Source organism: Nyctibius grandis, chromosome 19 (assembly GCF_013368605.1).
Source record: "Nyctibius grandis isolate bNycGra1 chromosome 19, bNycGra1.pri, whole genome shotgun sequence".
Taxonomy (NCBI): Eukaryota; Metazoa; Chordata; class Aves; order Nyctibiiformes; family Nyctibiidae; genus Nyctibius; species Nyctibius grandis.
Window position 1 is genome coordinate 1,283,194 of NC_090676.1, and position 20,677 is coordinate 1,303,870.

Genomic DNA, 20,677 nt, shown 5'->3' on the forward strand with positions numbered 1-20,677 from the left:
AATAAATTCAAATAATTTTTACAATTATGGCTTAAATATCAAAAAAAGGAATGTTGAGGTTCATTCTTATAAATGGTAGAAGCAGGTAAAAATATTTGTATCCAAAACGTCATTTGAAGTTTGGTGCAAGTCACAGACATACAAAAGATAAAAACCTGCCACATTTAAAGTTCCTTAATCTACACTTCATGATGCTTAACATTTCATTTCTATTAAAAAAAAAACAAAACAACAATTTATTGCAGTAAATTGATTGTCCTACACAGATCTGTCCAAATCCTCAAACCCAGCCCAGCGGGCTCCTCCTCCACCAGCTGGAGCCAAGGAGAGCTTTCCTCCTCTATTAATTTCAATGATTCTCCCTATCCATGAGCATAAGGACAAGAACACGATATTCAGCTGTCACTAACCACCTATAAAAAGCTGGATGAACTGCACTGTCTGCTGTCCCTGACTATTGCAGCTGCACGACCAGCTCCACAGGTACCTGCTCAAACAGCCCGAGTCCAGCCTGGCTGTTACCCGTGCTTGGGGCAGCGTTTTCCAAACACCAGTTACAAACCACATCTTCAGAAGCAAAAAAACCCCAAAGAAAATATATATTGTCTTGCAACACAGAGGTGACCAAGCAAAGCATTTCAGTCCAGGCTTTACCCTCCGAGGAGTAGCAGTAAACATTTTTTGCCCACTGAGGGCAAAGGGAGATGCTTTGTGAGGTCTCTTTCTTGGTCTATACAAACACATGGCCAAGCCCCACACAAGAGCATCGGACTAAGCCACTACACTTGGGGTGAGTCTCCTGATTGGTGTTACATGTGATGAAATAACCAGCAAAAAAATAAGGGGGAGAGGCTCTTCACTTACATCAGGTCGTGAAAATGAGACCCACTGGTTCTAACACCAGCAGGAGTTACTTCCTACGGGCTTTTGTCCTTTATGGAATCACCAGCCACATGCCCCTTATCACGCTTCAGTAAGACAAGAGCAAGCCTGGGTGGTCCCTGACGTACAGATCAAACCCACCAAGAGCAGAAGTGCAGGAAGGGAGTTTAAAAGAAGGAACAGAACAACAAAATCCCTCCACAGGTTCTTAAGTTAACACAGAGTCACGAGAAGAAAGACAGCGTTAAATAAGGACTTTTCCAGACACAACGCTTTCTTATTGCACATTCCCCCACGCTGGGAAAGCCGTGCTGCATTTTCAGTTGCAAACACAGGACCAAAGTCATCCCTGCCACAGGGCTGTGAAGCCACAGGGACCCCTCGCTTACACCGAGGAGGACCTGTGTCCCAGCACAGCAAATCCTTCGTGCAAAACCACCGCGGCTGCGTCTTGGCTCCATCCCACGGGAGCATCTAGAGACAGCCAAGCGTGTGGTCTCGGGGAGAGCCGAGGCAGGCACTTCATACCTTTAGAATTTAAATGAGATCAAAGACACCCCGCCCTCAAAAATACCCTGCTGCAAAAAGCAGCTCCGTGGTTCAGCAGAGAGCACCACTTCACCGCTCTACGTCTATGTCAGCCGGACACTGCTGGGCAAAAGCAGCCGCCTCCAGTGAATCACAGCTTCCAGTTCACAGCAGTCTGGCTACTTAAAAAAAAAAAATACATTATACACATATATGCTGTGGTACATTTATCAAACTTCCATCACTGCTCTTAAAAACTCAGGCCATAAGGCTGTGAAGCAAAATCACAGAGTTAAAAGTTAATAAATTAAAGGCAGCTTTAAAAAAAATGGGGTAGGAAAGGGGGGGCTCTTACAGGAGGAGATTTCAAATAAAACTCAGAACAGTTTAAAATAGGCTTACAAATTCCAGCATTTCCTGGTAGGAGCAGTCCTCGGTTTTCATTAACTTTATACTGGTGAGGACAAGCTCCTTTGTACAAAGAATAAGTAAATCTATTTACAAAATCAACTTGGCCTTGGCTCTGTGATATTTACACGCTCAGAGAACAGCGTTTTGGGTAGACGAAGAGTGGTACGTGGTTCTCTCTTTGCTTTCTTCCTTCACTTAAAAAAAACCCAAACAACAAAAAAAAAAACCCCAAACAAAAGAATTTGGTTTTCTGCTTTGAGAATCAAGAAGCCTTAAGAATTCCCTGGCCTTGGTTTTAAAAGGAGTGGTAGCACTCCGAAGCTTTGGTCCTCTATGGCCGCGCGGCTCCGTTGCATGCCACCGTTCCACCCTCGACGAATGGGCCGAGTGTTGGGTCCCCAAAGCGCAGCTGCCCCAGCAGATAGGACGGGGGCTCCGCTGAGCAGCTTACAGTTAAAAAACCAGTATCACCTTCAACAAAGTCACCCACCCATCCATCCTTTTCCAATGGTTTTTGGTTTGCTAGAGCTGAAAGCTCCCATCCAAGGTTGCGCTGATGAAGAACCCCCCAAGATGCCAAAGCACGCGCTGGAGCTGAGCTGTCCCTGGGCAGGGGAGGATCCTGGCTCCCCCACTGCGTTTGGCTCCCTGGGCCGTTAAATGATGGAAAGATTGCGTCCTTCCCAAGGCACACGCAGGTACCGAGGGACGAGCTCATCGAGGGACAACCCCTCGTCATCGGTGGAAGGCTGAAGTCCTCCTGACATGAATCCCCTGGGCTGAAGCATAGCAGTTGTGCTGTCTGTAATGCTGAAGCAGTCTCCTCCACAAAGGGTTGCACTCCAGGAGGTACCGGTTCCCTGTCGGCACAGGGATGGGGGCAGTGGGTTAGAGGCCAGAAGAGGCTCAGATGATATGGTCACAGCAACTTTTGTCTCACATTTCTAGCCTAAGGGTGCTGGAGAACTTGCAGGGACATTTCCTTTAGCCAGAGCTCTGTGAAATCCCAGCTCCCTTTTCAGGGCTGACATATCTGCGAGCAGCCTCCCCACACATGCCAGCCCACGCCTGCGTGATTAGGAGGAAAAGCAGCACCCAAATTCTGGCAGGAGAGAGCTCTAGCATGCAAGTGATGGAAACAACACGGTCTGAACCAGAGGGTGAGAAAAACTAATTATACACGCCAATACGAGCCACGCACGATCTCTGCTTTGCACAGATTACCCCGAGAGCCCAATTTCGAAACCACAGACAGTCTAAAGGACAGAAGAAAAAAGCAAGACCATCGGTTGCACTGATTTGGATCTCCACCCCTTCATCCAAGCACCCTGGTCCCCTGCAGGCCTGTGCACACTCCCAGGAGACCCACCTATAATGCAGAGCCCTTCCTTAGCTCGCGTGATGCCGACATTGACCTGGTTTGGGTCGGTAACAAACCCCAGGTACTTCTTCTGCCAGCTCTTCGTGGGCTTCACATCGATCTCTGATCGGGGGCAGGAGCGTACAGTTGACAGGATCACGTATCTCCACTCACTTCCTAGAAAGCAGAATTGAACCAGATTTTTTTTTTTAGAAGGAAGCACCTGGCCACCCTTCCACCCCACAAGACGCTCATTTTTCTACAGCAAGACCCACAAAAGTGCAGCCAGCGTTTGGGTTTCTCCAGCTTTGGAGGCCATCGGACTCCGGTCGTTGCTCTCCAAAGAGCACATGTTATGGCAGTTCTTTAACAGCCCCTTCAGACATCCTCCACCTTCCTGTCTTCAGCAGTCTCACCCTGCCTGGGCACTCCAAAGGATTTATTATAATCACAAATCACCCAGAAAGCTGGCCCAGGGATGCTTCTTCCATGGCTGAAATGACCCTGGTGCAGGATTTGCTCAAAGACATTCTCTGTGGGAAGTTGCCTCAGTCCTCAGGAAGGCAGGAGAGGCCAGGACCAACCCTCCCCTCTCCTGCCAGCCTCACCTTGACTCTTCATGATGGTGCAGACGGTCACTCCGAGGATGTTCTCTGCCTGGAGGCTCTTGTTGATCTCGGACACCTGGGCGTTGTAGGGGCTCAGGATGGCGATGCTCTCCGGCAGGATGGTGCCATCTAGTGTCAGCTGCTTGGCCAGCCTCACCTGGGGACACCGGGGTCCTGCTCACCTGGGAGCGGTGGCCGCAGGGAACCAGCCCTCCAGCACCCTGTCCCCAGGGCAGTGATGGTGCCTGGCTGTGCTGCTCCCCCTGCTCTGGGTCATGCTTCCCTACAGCTGCCTCTGCCCAGGGGCATCGTGGCGTGCTCCACGCCTGAGAAGACGCCAGGCAGATACTGCACCCCACTGATCTTTATCCTATACTGCTACTCATCGTCCCCCCACGATCCCCAGGGTCACCCAGCACAACACCCTCCCTTTTGCATCTCCAGCAATTCCCCAGGACCCTCCTCACCGCCTGCTCCACTTCTTCTAGGTTAGCTTTGGAGTTCTCGTTTCCTTCCTCAGTAGAAATCATGAGGCTCTGCTCCTTCCCCTCCACGTGCCCGAAGATGATAGGGCAGCAGCCGTTCCCTCTGTGGTGGAAGACACTGGGTCTAGGATGAAGCTGGGGCCACGTTTTCAGCCGCATTTCATAAAACTCCTGGGATGGGAACTCGCAAATGTCTTTGTGCTGGCAGACAAAAGAGAAGAAACTGAGGTGAATGAAAACCAAGGAAATTCTCAACCTGCAGCATCTTTTCAGGCAGGCTTCGCCCGCAATGCCACGGTGCTGTAGCTGGCACCGGGCGAGTGCATTATTCATTACTCTAGAAAGGGAAAGCACCAATGGACAATATCTGTTTCCCAGCGGCTTGAGGTAAGCCCTGATAGCAGCATTTTCTGTGATGGAGCAAAGACAATCCACTCGAGGGCCTCACCATGCGGTACTGCGTATCCAGCATCCACGCCTGGTGCCGGTAGCGCTCAAAAAGAGACGTCTCCATGCCAAGACTCTTGCACAAGTCGTTGTTGACCACAGGCCGCAGCTGTTTGTGATCCCCAAGCAAAACAACCTGGAACGAAGAGTGGACACCTCAGCTATGAGGGTGGAGGCACTGGTGAAGGGAACCAGCTCTTTGAAAGGCTCTTTGTACACAGACCTTTGTTGCTACTTATTTATATTACAGTTACAGCAACCTCAATCAAAGACCATGTTGGGCATTATATAAAGATCCTGTCACAGATAATGTGGAACCTTGTTGCCATCTGACAGGGGAAAGACATCATGTAGTAAGTCTGCTGAGATCTGCTCTATGCTTCTCGTCACGTTAATACTTTGTACCTGGGTCAGCACGTGTTTTGGTGGCAGGGACACCCACCCTGTAAAGAAGCACCAAAAATCCAGCCACACCATCGCTTTTTTTCCTCTTGCAGAAAGCCAAGAGCAAGTTTAGAGGAGACAGGATGGGTGTAACTGTCTGAAGACAGAGAGCTGAGCTGCACACAGCAGAGAGGCGAGCGGATGCAATAGCTCTCCACCACAGCTTTCAGGTCTACAACAGGTCTTACGACTCTGCTTTATGTGATATGAGCAGATAATGCACAGCTCATGCATCTAGTGAGAATACTTACGTACTGCATGTACCCCTCTGGGCCTCAAGATTTTAATTATAGTTAGTAGAGCTATACCTCAAAGGAAGCAACTCCCTGAAGGCTGAAACATTGATACACCATCATAGATACTACCAAGAACAACCTTAAAATCCGGTAAAACGTGGAAGAGCAGCATGGTAGGGGGTGGAAGACATGCAGAGGTTTGAGAGCCCTCAGCAGTTGTCCTAGAGATGCATCTTTGGAAGGCACTTACCTTCTCTGCATGTTTGTGGCTGACCAAGGGGATGAGGGTCTCGGGCTCCGTGGACATGGCGCACTCATCAATGATTATCTGCTTGACATTGAGCTCCTCCAGGGAGTTGGCAGATGCAGTGGAGCATGTGCACAGGATGACATCGTGGCGGGCCAGTTCAAATGCACGAGCAGCCGCCAACTGGCTTTTGTACCTGGTGGCCGATGCAGAAGACACCAGGTGATGCATAAGGGAAGCATCTCCAGGTTCCTCATGCAGGAACCAGGCAGAGGCTATACTTTCCCAAATTGTTACTGCTCCATCTCCCTCCCCAGCATGAGCTGGTGTTCCCAGAAAAGGGCTTGGGATAGACACTGTAGGAAACGTACTTTGTCCTGAACTCCACAGGGCAGGGGTTCGGGGCAGAGGATGCAAGTGTCACACATGCATAATATGACTTTTGGTCCAGATGGACAACAGCACCAGAGCAGAAGTGATGCTGAGGCTGTGCGCTGTACCGCTAACCCTGAGCTAATCACTTCTGATCATCATTCCCAACACACAGCTTATTAATCTGTCCTGATGTTTTCACTTAGTCCCTTGGCTTGCATGAGCCGGGACAAATCTGCTGACTTTCATGCAGACTATGAGTTTGTGTCAGCTGAGACCTAGCAAGTACAGCCCAAACCTCTTCTCGCAGGGGGAGGAGATAGATAGCTGCACTGTGCTCCTTTGGGCAGTGCTTCAGAGGTGGCACACGGCCAAAGTCTCTCACCGGGGTCTCTTTCTACTCACTTCTTTGTTTCTTCTTCTGTTATCTGCTCTCCTCTCCTCATCCGAGAGTCAAAGTTACGGATCTCCTGCCACAAAGGGTTGGGCGGCCGCCGGATGCAATGATGCAGGATTATTTCGCTGGATAGAGAGTCAATATATAAACGTTTTCCCCCAACACATGCCCAAGTGACCTCTTCTACAGTGAAGCATACCACGCTTGTCTGTGTGGAGAAACCCCATTAGCTAAAGAAGTCACAGCCAGACTTTTCTATCTTTATAGACCTAACACTTAGTTCACCCTTGAGGACACAAAATACAGAATCACAGCATCAATCAGGTTGGAAGAGCCCTCTGGGCTCATCGAGTCCAACCATTGCCCTGACACCACCATGTCAACTCGACCAGGGCACTAAGTGCCACATCAACCACTTTTCTTTAGCTGTTGCAAGCAGGAATGAAGTCAGAGACTTTTAGAGCTGTTCAAAGAGATGAAAACATCTAGGATGCCTTCAGCAACCTGGGTGTCCTGACTAAGTGCTACATTAGACTATACACCTTCACTTGAGAAAATTAAGTACAAATCAGGCTAATGGTGCTGCTCCACAGCAGCGGGGTGGAAATCACATTTGCTCTGGCTTGTTCAGCTTCACCGGTGCAGGAAACATTGCTCCCCAGCACTCTTGGAGCCTGCGGGGCCACGCGGTCCTACCTGAGCTCATGCTTTGGTTTTGCATCCCGCAAGACTTTGCGGTAGAGGTGCAGGTTGCTCCCCGGGTACGGGTACTCCATCGCCTCAATGGCCTCCCCGTAAACCCTCAGTGGTTTCAGCTTCTGCATCATCAGCAGCATCGCTGGGGAAGGAGACGGGATCTGCTCAGACAGCACCAGGCACCAGTGATGCTGAGAAAAGGCCCGTGAGGTGCCCAGCGTTCGCCGTACACTCGCCTCTTCTCCCCACCTCTCGCTCAACAACCCCACCTTCACCGGTCCTCACCCTGCAGTGAGGGGTCTTCTGTAAGGACCAGCCTGCTTTCTGCCCCTCCCGCTCACGGCCACGTGTTCTCCCTCCCACCAGCACGAGCCACTTCAAGGACTTAAAACCGATAGTTACCAGCAACAACATCAACAGACTTGTTGGATGGGCCACAGTACAAGATGCACTTTCTCCCCTTGGGCTTTTCTTCTTTAGAGGATGGCTTTGGCTCCGGCTCAGCACTCTCCTCGTTCAGCTTATGGAACCAGTAGACAATGTGAGTTCCAACAATGGTTTTCCCCGTGCCTAGAAAAACAAGGAGGTTGCTGAGAACACTTTCACCACGACACCCATGCTCTAGATCAGCGTCTGGATGATCAGGCGTGAAATAAAATCAAGAACTGAGGGGCGTGCCTTGAACAGCTGTGGGTGATGCCAACCCACGCTACCTTCTCCTGTCTCACCAAGGGTCCTATGGAAAGCAACAGATGAGCTCTAACCTGCCATCATACCAAAGCAAGCATCTTGGCACGCATGCCATCCCTGCAGCCTTACCTGGTGGGCCTTGGATGAGCGTGAAGGATTTTCTCAGAGCATTTAGAATAGCCTGGTTCTGACTCTGGTTAAGCTTCCTGCAGCTGCCAGGGAGATCAAAGGATTTTTGCTGCAGGATTTTGGACTTTGTCACTGTTAACACAAAGAGCCAAGAAAACAAGTTTAAAGAAGGTTACTGAAATCAGCACACAAGAGATTCAACAGGAGGATGCAGCAGGTACCAAGCAATCGTGGCCCATTTACAAGACCACCTAGAAGCCATCCTTGTCCCGTGCCAAGATGTTCTGCCCAAGAGCCTTCTCTGTGAAGGCTCACTTCTCTGTGAACCCCCCCCTTCCTGGGGGTTAAAACATCACCCGTGCCCTCTCCAGCAGGGCATCCCAGATTACCTTCCCTGCCAGGCTAGCAGCTCCTCTCCTCCCCTTGGCAGGGGAACCTCCTGGTCTGGGAGCATCACCCCTATGGCAAGGGCCCGCGGGAGCTGCCAGCGCACCGGACGGGCCAGAAGCAAGTAGCCACAAGGTATAAAGGTGAATATTTTCACCTACCTTTTTTAGGAGGTTCATGGCCGAGGGCGATGCTTTTAGCAAGGTCAGAGGCATGCTTGAGCCTCCCAATTGCCCTTTCTTTCCGTCTGACAGACAGGGAAAAATAAGAATGAATGGAATGTAGCATAAAATAGCAAAAATCGTAACACAGCTTTGTACAACTGTCTCCTTTATTCTTTCTTTCTGCTTTGGTGTTGCATTAAATCCTTCCCAAAAGAACTTAAACCAAAACAACACTTATTCTGCTCGTTTGCATCTGGGGCTATTTCTCAACTGTCTGAAGAGCTGAGCCTGCGAAGATGTTGAGAGCAAGGAGCACAACTTGTGTCCCAGCTCCATTTTATTAGGGCCCAGCCCATTTTAGTGGCTTAGCTTCCAATTTTTTTCCTAAAATTCACGTTACAAAAGGGAGCATGTTCTGCCCCGAAAAAGCTACAGCAGTCATGGGTGCGTAGCAGTCCACGCTGCGGGCAAAGAAGGGCGAACTAGACACCAGCTCTGCTTTAATAAGAGCAGATCTTGCTTCACAGCAACAACAAAGGGGAATGATTGGGAAATCAGGGAGAGCTTCTGCTAAGCAAACCCCGACCCAGTGCTTCACGCTGCCTTTTGTGACACAGATTGCAGGAATCCAGTAACATAAGAAACAGACGCCCAGGGGAATTTCAGCGTGGCACCTTCCCCTACCTCCCCATTCTCAAGGTCAACCAGAAGAGCAAGAGGCCAACTGGAGAACAGGTCTGAGAAACGCTGCCGCCCCCACCAAACATCCACAGCCCAACAGCATGCCCAGAGCTGGGCAAAGACAGATTTTTCAGGGGATCAGCCACACCAGCGAGCAAAGGAGTCCTGTGGGCAGCCCTTGCTCTGCACGGACAGGTTAACCAGATCACGACCGCTAAGCACACTTACACGTCTGGCAGCATCTTTGGGATGAGCTCCACCGTGAAGCTGGCAGAGGACTGTGAGATTTCCACGGGGATGTTCTCCATAGACATATAGTGGATGTAGAAGTTCACAGTCTGCTTACCAGTCCTGTCTGACTTCTCATTGCTGCTGAACTCTTCAGTGACCCCGTGAGCCACCCAGGTGTAGGTATCCGGATCGATCACAAGTTTGCTTTCTGACCTGCCCTTGTTAAGAAAAGTCAGATCCTGGAGGTCCTGGCTAAGGCGTTCCTCATGGCTTTGAAGGCTCCCAAGCTTCAGCTCACTTAAGCGAATACACAAGCAACAGTGGTTGAAGTCCACTTCAATGGAGCAGTGCTCCATAAATTTTTTCTTTAGGCGGAAACTCCCTTGCAGCTGCCCTTTGCTTGTCCTTTGCTGTGCCCAGTTTATTTTGACATCATGGAGGACAATCGAGTCGTTTTCGGCCACCGCACACAAAGCAGACTCCATGGCACTCATCGGCATCCACACCTTGTTATACTCCGCTGCGTCCTCGTACTTGTCTTTGGACGGCAGGGTGGCGTAGGCGGAGAAGCAATCAATGGGCTTCTCCGTGTGCTGCAGGCAGACGTCAAAACCTGGCGTCACGCACCACAGCTGCACGTAAGGCACCAGGAAGCCCCGAAAGACATCCGTGGTGAGCTGGAACTGCAGCACGTCGCCTGCGCTCAGCTCCAGGAAGAGCTCCACGTAGTGCGAGCACGGGCTCTTGGTTACCCAGCCCACGCACCGCTGGCACACCTCCTTGCTCTCCTGAAGGAGGGAGGCCGCCGTCACAAACTCCTCGCTCCTGATGGCTGCAAGCACGTCTTGCCAAGTCTGGGTGCTGGAGAGGGTGATGCTGCGGTCACGGAGAGGTCCCTCCTGCACTCTGTGCTCCTTCATCGTCTCCACGGAGTACATCCTCCTCTTCCACGTCAGCCTGATGCTGTTCTGCTCCTGGATGAACATGGGCTGCTCTACCAGCTGAAGAGAGCGGTAGTTAATTATCTGGGGATCTGGAAGAGTCTCTTTGTTCAGTGGAAACAGGGCTTTAAAATACTTGTTCATCCCCTCGATATCCACTACGAAGGCGACCTTCTGCAGGGCTTGGCCCTTCAGCTGAGTGGCCATCTGCAGGCAGCGGGCTTTCTTCTCGTACGTCACCGCCTGGTAATTCTTCCTGTTGAAGTCATGACAGAGAAACTCAATGTCATCTGAAGAATAGACGATGGGCTTCTTGCGGAGCACAGAATGAAGGTGCCGCTGGACCACGACATCCACGTACCGGCGGATGGGAGAGGAGGCCCAGGTGTATGAGTCAAGGTGCAGGGAGTAATGGCCCGCTTTTGACTGGACAGTGGAGTTGGAGCGACTGAAATAGGAGCGGCTGAGCAGTCTCCTGAACTCCAGAGCCACGGGGGCCAGTGTCGGGTGGATGTCATCAGTAACAATAAGGTCTAGCATCTTGTGGAAGTCACAGACAGTAGCGGCTGACTGCAGGTGCTCCCAGATGGGGGCCAGGAGGCTGAACTCCACATTTTCAGAGGAGTCTTGGTCAGGAGGTGGCCCTCCCAGGTGGTGTGAGAGGTGGATGGACAAAGGAAGGATGTGGCTGTACTTGTTTCTCATGAGTGATAACTGTTGAGGGCTTGGCTCGCACTGACACCGGAGAGGAGTGACATTTCTGGTGTCCTCCTGGTTGGTGAGGAACTCGGCCACGAAACTGTTGAACATGATCATTAACTCCTCTATCATCTGATGGGACCCTCTGTTACCTGGCGAGCTTTCCTCATCCAGCCGGTCATAGAAACAGTCCTCCTGCAGCCGAAATTTCCGATGGACCCTGGAGAAGTGATAAGCCACAGCTATGCAGTCCTCCAGGGTGTCGAAACGAAGGGGCATTGCTGCTCCCCTGTAGTGGTCCTTAATGCAGAGCTCTGCCTCTTCATAGGACAGCTGCCTGTCTGAGCGGATCACAGAGATGGCGAAGACTTCCTTTAACATCTCATCAGTCTCCTTTTCTATGGTGACAAACAAGGAGATCACCCGACGCTCTTGCTGCGGCAGGAGGCTGCAGACGTCTTGGCTAATGTGGGGTGGGAACATGCACAGCGGCTCCTGGTTGGGAGCATAGTAGGTGAGACCCCGCTTCTTGGCTTCCAGGTCCAAGGCACTGCCTTTGGGAATGATGCCAGCCACGTCTGCAATGTGGATCCCAATCTCGTAGTGACGCCCAAGATCCCTAACACTGACAGCGTCATCCAAATCCCTGGCACCTTGGGGGTCGACAGTGAAGGTCAGGTAGCTCCGACAGTCCTTCAGATGTTCCTCGGTGAGGTTTAGTTTACTGCTGGAGGTATATTTGGCCAACTCCTCGGTGACAACAGGTGGGTATTTCTTCTCCAAACCATACTCCAAGTCGAAGATCTTTAAGCCTTCTTCCAAAGTCAACGCCGCATGCAGAATCTTTGTTATTATCCCCAAAGGGTAGTAAAACCCTTCCCGCCAGCAGATAACCTGGACGCAGAAGAACTGGCATCTCCTCATCTCCTGGCTGATCTTCTCGCAGCTGACCACTCTGTACTTCCCATTGACCAGCCTGCGGATGGGAACGACGTTGGGTTCCTCTTTCAGCCCTGGGACAAATATTTTGGTGACAGTGCGATCGATGGGTATCATCACCCGGGGATCAAATTCATCCATCATGCAGATGAAGGTCCGTTCTCTCTCCCCACGCTTTAATATGCCCACCACCTTCCCCTGAGGGCGGTGGCTGCTGCCGTCAGCCGTGCTGCTCTGCAGGATTTCCACGAGCACCTCGTCCCCGGTGAAGGCCATCCCGCAGTGAATTCTGCCTTTGATCTGAATAGTCATCGCAGGGGAGTCATCGAGGGTGAAGGCAGCAGCTCTGTCAAACCCTTCTTTGATCAGCTCGCACCTCTTGTACATATTGGGGTGCATGTGCAGATATTCCTGCATCACCTGAGAAGAGAAGCTGACGTATTCCTGCCTGTCTTCCCACAGGTTTGAAGCCTCGGACTTCACGTTCAGCAGCCCTTCTTCAGACACTGTCACCAGCACGTTCTTGCTCTCATCTAAGAGCTCCTGGAGGATGGGATCATCGGGATTCACGCTCTCAGCCTCAGAGCTCCAGGAATCTGTGTCGCTGTCCTCCTCGTCCCTCTCTGGGCTCCTCCTGCTCCAGCTCTCCTTGTCGCATGCAGCCTGTTTGATCTGGGCTATCGTCAGGTTCTTGGGGGAGACGCTCCCCTTCTCAATGCACTGCTGGATGAAGCGCTTCCACACCTTGCTGCACTGGCCGTGGGAGCACAAGGCCACGGCATCCCCCACCGCAATAACCAGCGACTGAGCCCGGGTCATGATGGTGTTGAGCACTCTGGCTTCGTTGAAGAACTCGAGGTGGTGGGAGGCTGAGATGCGCAGGCTCTCGCTGGTGTGGACCGTGCTGATGATGATGACCCGGAACTCCCGCCCTGCACCAGAGGGGACAAGGCAGAAGTCACTCACGGGAACCCAACGGGGAAGACCCTGTCTGGCTGCTGCCTGGCGCTCTGCCCGTCTACGCTGTGTTACGTGGCCATGGGCTGAGTCACAGGAGTCACCTGATGCAAATAAAGCGGTTCTTGGGGATTGCGAGGGCCTCCAGGCATGAGCCAGGATGGACAGACACCACGAGGCCACCACCACCACGCACCAGGGAGCAAAGGGCACCATGGAGATGGGAGAAATGCAGGGCACCGGACCAGTGCAGCCATGAGTGCCCATGGAGCAGCCCTGCGTGCTCAGTGCCACCGGCTGCCCCTGCCAGCCACTCCTCACAAATAACAAACAGCAAGAGGCACCCTAGTGATTTCAGAGCTGGGAAGAGACTGCAAAGAAAGGGTGTGGAGAGCAGAAACACACCCCAGGGGTCAGTTATTCTCACCATGAGGAGTCCCAGCTGCACAATAAAAAAAAAAAATAATAAGAACAACACAGATGAGTCATAAACTAAGTCCTTGAGGGCAAAACCAGCCCTATCCCCTTCTCGTCATCCAGAGCAGCAGACTCCTTTTGTGAGCTGCTCTGTGATTTTTTGCTGCGACTGGTACCCACAAGCCATCCTAGTTTCAATTCCCTTCTATTACCAACCTCCCCCGCTGGTACTCGGGGCTTTCACATGATTCACACATGCTCAAGTCCGTGGGATCACACTTACAAGGTTTTCACCCTCCTACAAAGCACCGTCCATATATTCGAAACAAGTTGACAGTTGGGTGCAGATTTAATTCAGTGTGAAATCTTATTCACTGAGGAAAGGACAAAATCAAAGAGCTACCAACCAAAGGGGGATGAAAATCAGCCAAAGCATTTCCAGGCACTCCCTCCTAATCAGTGCTACGGGGGCTGTGGCCACTCGCTGCAGCGGTGGCCGAGCCATGGGGAAGGGCAGGGGAGCTCTGCCCAACAGCACCACATGCATCCTCCCAGAGAGGTATTTTGCCATGAGATTTTTGCATTTTAGCAAGGAGGACAACATTAAGATGCCAGAAAGACCTCTACTAGCGACCCAGCATCTCTTCTCCCCGCTCATTACACAGTGGCTGTAGCTGCAATAGACTCTCCTGTCCACCAACATGACTGCAAAGGTTCTCCCTTGCACACAGGAGACCTCAAAGCGCAGCTAGGCACGACTAACTATTGCACAAGACACAAACCTGGCAAGTTTTCATAGTTTTCCACCACCACACCTTGTAGCTGCTTCTTTCTCAGCTCTTGTCTTATTGCAGAAACCTGGTAAGAAGGAAAGAGGCACAAGTGAATACAGTTTCAGCTCAGAAACGCCCCCACCCAACACCAAGGTCCCTTACCCTTCTCGGCTGCAGGTTCCCCAAGAAAGTTACTCGACAGCAATCACACGTCCTGGGCTGACTTCAGCTCCCACTCTGCCCTACAGTTAATCTGCCTAGAGGATGCTGAAAGAAATCTTCAGCTAAACCATCCCACCATGAGGCATCTCTGCTGTGACCACTCATGACACACTACCCAAACGGAGAGCACCTCGAAAAGACACTGGTGGCATGCAAGACCCCAGATTCTCTAATTTTGCCAGCATGAAGAGATAGTTTATGGTAAGTAGAGTCCAGTGTTTATTAGGGAGAGTTTAGAGAGTGGTCAGCGGTGCATGCATACCCGCTTCAGGTGGGGAACGCGAGGGTCTCCTACATACCTGCATCCCATGGGAGACCACACAGATCTTCTTCATATCTCGGACACCCCACTCATCTGGCCACTTCTGATAGATCTCCTTCACTTTCTCAATCACTTGTATTATCTCGGAGCTGTTGTGCCAAGAAATCATGGACATGCTCCTTTCGGCCACGCCAGACACGTGGCAGAACACAAGTGGGTAGATTTCAGGATGGGGTAGGATGTTCCCACTGGCTTGGATAGCATTGCCTTTGCCAACGTAGAAGTGCTTGGAGACAAACTCAATTATGTCCGCAGTAGAACGATAATTCTCATTGAAGATGATCCTGCTCTTCACGGCCACTTCATGCCTTTCTTTCTGGTAGAACTGAAAGAGCCGGTTTAACAGGGTGTGATCAGCAGATTGTCCATCCCCAACGCAGAACAGCTTCGGGGTTATCTGCATGTGGTCCCCAGCGAGGACAATCCGGGTCTCAAAAGTGGCGTAGGAGAGCGGAACCAAAGCTTCGCACTCCAGCATCTGAGCAGCCTCGTCGATCATGATGTGGGTGAAGTAGCCCGGGGCAACCTTCAGGTTCTTGGATAACATGGAGGTGGTAATAATGACGTGGTGCCTGTCGATCTCCGCCCGCGTGGGGTGCCGGAAGGAGCGCTGGTCTGGCGAGAGGCAGCAGTACATCTGAGTGACGGGGTCTGTCAGGTTGATGGGACGGTCAGTGGATATAATCCTCAAGGGAACAGCCCATGGATGCCCGTTGGTCACGTAGTTATGGAAATACTCCCGGACGTAGATGTCAGCAGCACTGGAGGGGGACAAAGGGGGAAACCATCAAGTGCTGCTCCCAAATGCCGTGACCATCATCCCAATGCGCTCTCTGATCATTCACCCACACGCACCCAAACTCTCCCCCAGCTTTGGCTGACAGCGCACTCGTCACAGGAGACATTCACATACGCGCAAAGAAGTTCACGCAGCCACCGATTCCAAGTGTATTTTGAGAGTATAACTTAAAATAGGAGCAGATACTAGAGACTAGGGCATCTCTCGATGCCGATATGGAAAAATGCAATGTGCCCAATGAAATCTGTGGCCCTGCTGCTCTCTAGGGCCAAGTCACACAGCCCTCTCCTCTGACAGCCAACCACCCCCAGCCCCGGCGGGTGACACAAGAGCTGCAGAAGAAGCTTCAGTGCAAGCAGACAGCCTGAAGCAGGCTAAGATTAGCAGTCACCATCTATTATACATTAAAAACTGAGGCGGTAACAGCCTGCAGGATTGGATGTGGACACTCTTTTCAGCCTAACTGCTCTAATTTTAACAGTCTTGGCCTGGTTTCTCTGAAGGCAGATTCAACGGCAGTCAGACCAGATCTGCATTTCCTCTTCCCCAAACTTTCCCTGGAAAAGTCAAAAAATTGGCACGTGCACAGAGCACAATAGTCTTCAAGGGCAAGTAGAGCACAATATTACCCCACGAGCTCAGGCAACAGCTTTCTGCTTCTTCCACGGCTAGAAAGAACTGTGTCTCCAACCCCATCCCTGCTTTATAATGAGGCAGGAATATGCTGCCTCTTCCACAAAGACCTCCACCCATGCCAGGCTCCTTCCTAGGAGGAAGCGCTGGAGCAGTTTAAGACATACTAAATAAAAATGAATTCATTTAAACAAGTAATTGAAATGCACACTAAAAAAAAGGCAGCTCAGCTCCGCCTCATACACCCTGGCTCCTGCTCATCCCACCAGGCGAGCGATGGGCCACCACAGGGACTCAGCCCATGACTCTGGTCGCCTCTTCCCTCACCCCCGCTAACCTGTTAGTGTGAGTGCAGATCAGCACCCGCGTGTTGGGCTGCCTGAGGATCTCCATGGTGGCTATGGCCAAGGTGAAGGTCTTCCCTGTGCCGAAAGGCCCGTAGATGAGAAGAGGTGGGACCTGCCGGCTGCTGGTTGCCTGGCCAGTGATGAAGGAGATGGCTAGTTTCTGCTTGCTGTTCCCTTTCTGTGGTGACCCAGGAGAGTAGGGGACAGAGCAACTGGCAACATCTGGTAGGACCAGCTTCTCATCCAACAGGCGGTCCACAGCCTGGTGCCACTGCCGGAACAGCAGCTGGTCGATTTGGAACTGGATCTCCACCTTGTGGGAGGTGTTTGGCTTGAAGTTCAGCTCTGAGCAGCATCTCTTTGGTACCTGTAGCCAGATGGTCTTCTCCGTGGTGGCTTTATGCTCCACGCTAACCTCGTAAACCCGATTGTCTACAGGTGGGTCAAGTGCCAGGAAAGCAGTGGGCACAGACCTGCTCAGCAGATACCCCTCGTCCGTGTCCGGCGAGAGGTTGTAAGGGGTAGGCACTTCAGCAAACAGCTCACCAGAGAGGGCAAACTTCATCCCCATGGAGAGGCTTTGCAGCGTGGGGGTCAGCGAGATGAGGACCCGCAGGCTGAGTCTGAAAGGAGGAAACACCCCAATGAAGGGCAAAGAACTGGCCCATCGGTTCGCAGCAACCGCTCTCCCTGCTGCAGAGGGGTGGTTGCCACCTACAGCCAGAGAGGGTTCGCCAGCCCCCAGAGCACACAGAGGCAGAAGCCGTGCTTCTAGCCCATCCACCCAGCTCTTCCCCTCTATCACTACCCAGCAAGCCATCTTTCTTGGCAGGTTTCCGTTTGTCTGGGAAGGCTCCTCAGGACCCAACCCAGAAGAGATGGAGACTTCAATAGTGACATGGCCCCAAGGGCAGGGTTAGCAATGGGCCCATGGTCCAGAGCGAGGAGGAACCCCTCTGGGTCCACGCCTGGCACTTACCTGGCAATCAGAGCCTGTTCGGCTTCTTCCTCACGGAAGAGGAAGCTGTGCATCTTCTCACGATAGTTGAGACGGGTGATGGGAACGGTCGCACCACCCTCGCGCTGGTAGTCCAGCGCGAGAGCAGGAGGTTTGTACTTGGCCAGCAGATCCACTTCTTCACCGGTCCTTGGCACGCTGGGAACGATGATCCGGTTACCTCTATCCCATCGTAAGAAGTTGACAGGGCGGCTGCTCTCCCTGCTGCCGGGGACGTGCTGGGGGGCCTCCCGCCGGCCCACCTGCGCCTTGATCTTCTGTATGAGGACGGGGCGTCTGCCGAAGTCGAACACTACCCACTGCTCGAAGACGCCCAGCGTGCAGCACTCCATGCAGACCTCCACCAGTGCGGTGGGTGGGGAGGAAGGCAGGGTGGCCACATGCTTCCCCCGAATGTAGTGGAGGCCCTGGGACAGCCCATTCCCCGAGAGGTAGAAGTTGACGCCAGGTTCCCGCTTCAGTAACGCCACGTGCTGCAGAAGCATCTGCAGGTTGAGGAGAAGACAGGGCCATGGTGAGGGCAGCCCATGGGAAGAACCCAGCGGCTGATGAGGTCCTTCCTCATGCAACCCCACAGCAATTACTTGAAGTTCTTAAAGAACCTCAGACTGCAGTTTGATAGAGATTGAGACAGTCTGCTGTAAACAGCAAATCTCCTGTGTCGGAGAGGACGACTAGACCCAACCTCTTGCCCCCAACACCCACAAAATTTCACAGAATTTCACAGAATCAATCAGGTTGAAAGAGCCCTCTGGGATCATCGAGTCCAACCATTGCCCTGACACCACCATGGCAACTAGACCATGGCACTAAGTGCCATGTCCAGGCTTTTTTTAAACACCTCCAGAGATGGTGACTGGGCAGGAAAGCAGCTGAATCTTGTTATTTGTGGTGATACGTGGGAGGTGCTGAGAGCAGCCGCGTCCGCCCCAGCCCCACCGCATGAGACGGGAGACACGGTGGCTGCACGCCTTGTGCACAGCCTGAGCTGCTCCTGAATACCCAACACACGTCCTCATTCAGGCACCCCAAAATCCCTACCCTGCTGCCCCTTGCAGAAATAACAATTGAAAAACCAAACAAAATAACCCAAAGGACAAGGATGGTGCCCAGCAGCCTCCCGCTGCGCAGAGATGAGCTCACCTGGGAGTGGACCCTGAACTTCCACTGGTACTTCGCCCTCCTGTCCTCCAACTGCACGTGCAGGGGCTGCTCACACACAACTCGGACGCCCTCGACATGCTCAGCCATCTGTGGGGGAGGCAGGAGAGGAGCGGGACTGAAGGCAACATCCCAGGGACTCACCGCAGAGCCTCCGCGGGGCCATCTTCATCCTTTGCCTTTATGCTACATCCTCCCAGGAGGGGACTGTCAGTAAATCCTCACACCCAGCCCTCACCCACCGCTGCTCCACGTCCCCATGCAGCAGCCTCGGGAAACGCACGGACCCACGGCACAGCCGGGCACCCCGACCAGGCTCTCGGGTTGCCACCTCGGAAGAGGTGAAGGAAGAGGGATGCAGCATCCTTTTGTGCACCACCGTTAGAAAGGTGAGTGGTGGGCTCCGTTCCCGAGCTCTTACACGAGAGGCTTCTCACGATGCGCCAGACCAACGCGCTCCCACCCCGTCGCCCACGACTCACAATCAACACCTCGTTGGAGCACATCCGATACTCGGCGATGAGCCGGTCCTGGTAGGACAAGAGCCCTTCCTTCAGCGCTTGCTTCTTTTTCTTTACGTCAACCTTCACCCTCTGGATCCACTCCTGCAGCTCCTCGGCGGAATGAGCCTTGGTGCAGCTGCTCCCCATTTCGCACACCTCCGCTCTGTCGGGAGAGACAGTGTCCCAGGTGCCACCCGTGGCGTGGGGGAGCCGGCGGCCGCCCCTGCCCTCCTCCCCGCTGCACGGGTGGGTGCCTTACCTGCTGCACAGCGAGAACTTGGTCAGCCCGAGCGGCGGCGCGCGATGGACCCACTGGACGGACGTGTCGGCCGAGAGCATCTGCACGTGCTCAACGGAGGAGCAGTGGCTCTCGAAGCGCTCCTGCGAGCTGAAGGTCACCAGGCAGACCCAGCAGTAGAAATGCACCGGGGCAGGCGCCGCCGGCTTGCCGTCGGTGCTGCCGGTCCCCGTGGGCGGCAGCAGGTCGGAGCGAACCAAGCCCCGCTCCCTCTCGGCCTCCCAGACGGCCATCTCCACGTCGCTGTGCGCATACTGGCAGCGCTGGGGGCCGTGCTTGCAGGGCTGGCCCCTGGACACGAAGCGGCAGTAGCTGAAGGCGGGCATGAAGTCGGGGCAGGGCCGGACGGCCGTGTACTGCTGCCTCCGCCGGCTGTCCGACACCACGTGCACCAGGAGGGGGTCCCAGGACCCGTGGGACGCGCAGAGCCGGCCCTGCCCGCCCGCCGAGATGCGCTGGGGGCAGCTGAAGAAGCAACGCTTGCAGATGTCCTGGAACCGCCCCCCGAATTCGCTGGCGATCTCGCCGGCGGCGCCGGCTGCGGGGTGGGAGGCGGCGGGGTGACCCCCCAGCTGGGCCTGCAGCACCGCCGCCTTCAGCTGGTGCCGCTTCACCTGCTTCTCCCTCTCGAAGTTCCACACCATGGCCTCCTCCGCGCTCCAGGCGAAGGTGCACTGGCTCTTGTGCTTGCTGCAGCCCAGCCCCACCACGTAGTACCGGCAGACGGTGTAGCGCGCCGGGCTGGGGAAGCCGGGCCGCCTGGCCACCTGCCTCCAGGCCGAGCTGCGGCGGCTGCGGTAGCGGGCCAGGAGGGTCTCGTAGATGCAGTCGTGCTCCACCTCTCGCAGCTGGTAGGTGACCTCGTTCTCCATCACGCTGCACTTGGAGCAGACCAGGCGCAGCTCCAGCTGCTGCTGGAGGCTGCCCAGCGGCACCGCCGGGCCGTTCGCCGTCGGCATCCTGGGCGGGGGGCTTCAGCGGAGCGAAATGAACGGTGGGAAGTTCCTACAAGGTGATGCCGGGGGGAGGAGGTGCCATGGAGCCGCCGTGTCCTAGCTCACCACGTACCATTGGTGCGAGTTCACAAAGCCTGACAAAGAAACAAGCGACTTAGCAGGAAACGTCAGCCGGTCCCCGGCTGGGCACACGCCGAGGCACCGGCACAGCCTGGCCCCGCTCCCCAGCAAGCGGCCGGGAACCTCGCCCACCACCCAAACCCCCCAGAGACACCCTCACCCTCGGCACCCAAGCGC

The 20,677-nt window shown here is 53.6% G+C and overlaps 1 protein-coding gene across 1 annotated transcript; it reads right to left on the reverse strand.

Moving 5' to 3' along the window:
- Positions 1-36: 36 nt before the first annotated feature.
- HELZ2 (helicase with zinc finger 2) lies at positions 37-20,123 on the reverse strand. Its single transcript, XM_068416359.1, has 19 exons — positions 19,386-20,123; positions 19,106-19,289; positions 18,606-18,713; positions 17,424-17,947; positions 16,435-17,067; positions 14,643-15,426; positions 14,131-14,206; positions 9,393-12,906; positions 8,481-8,566; positions 7,933-8,064; positions 7,516-7,683; positions 7,114-7,255; positions 6,426-6,542; positions 5,652-5,844; positions 4,723-4,857; positions 4,257-4,475; positions 3,790-3,946; positions 3,191-3,358; positions 37-2,681 (listed from the first exon to the last, which is right to left on the reverse strand). Exons 1-19 carry the CDS (start codon positions 20,066-20,068, stop codon positions 2,557-2,559), a joined length of 8,148 nt encoding a protein of 2,715 aa, XP_068272460.1. The 5' UTR covers positions 20,069-20,123; the 3' UTR covers positions 37-2,556.
- Between the last annotated feature and the right edge of the window lie 554 nt (positions 20,124-20,677).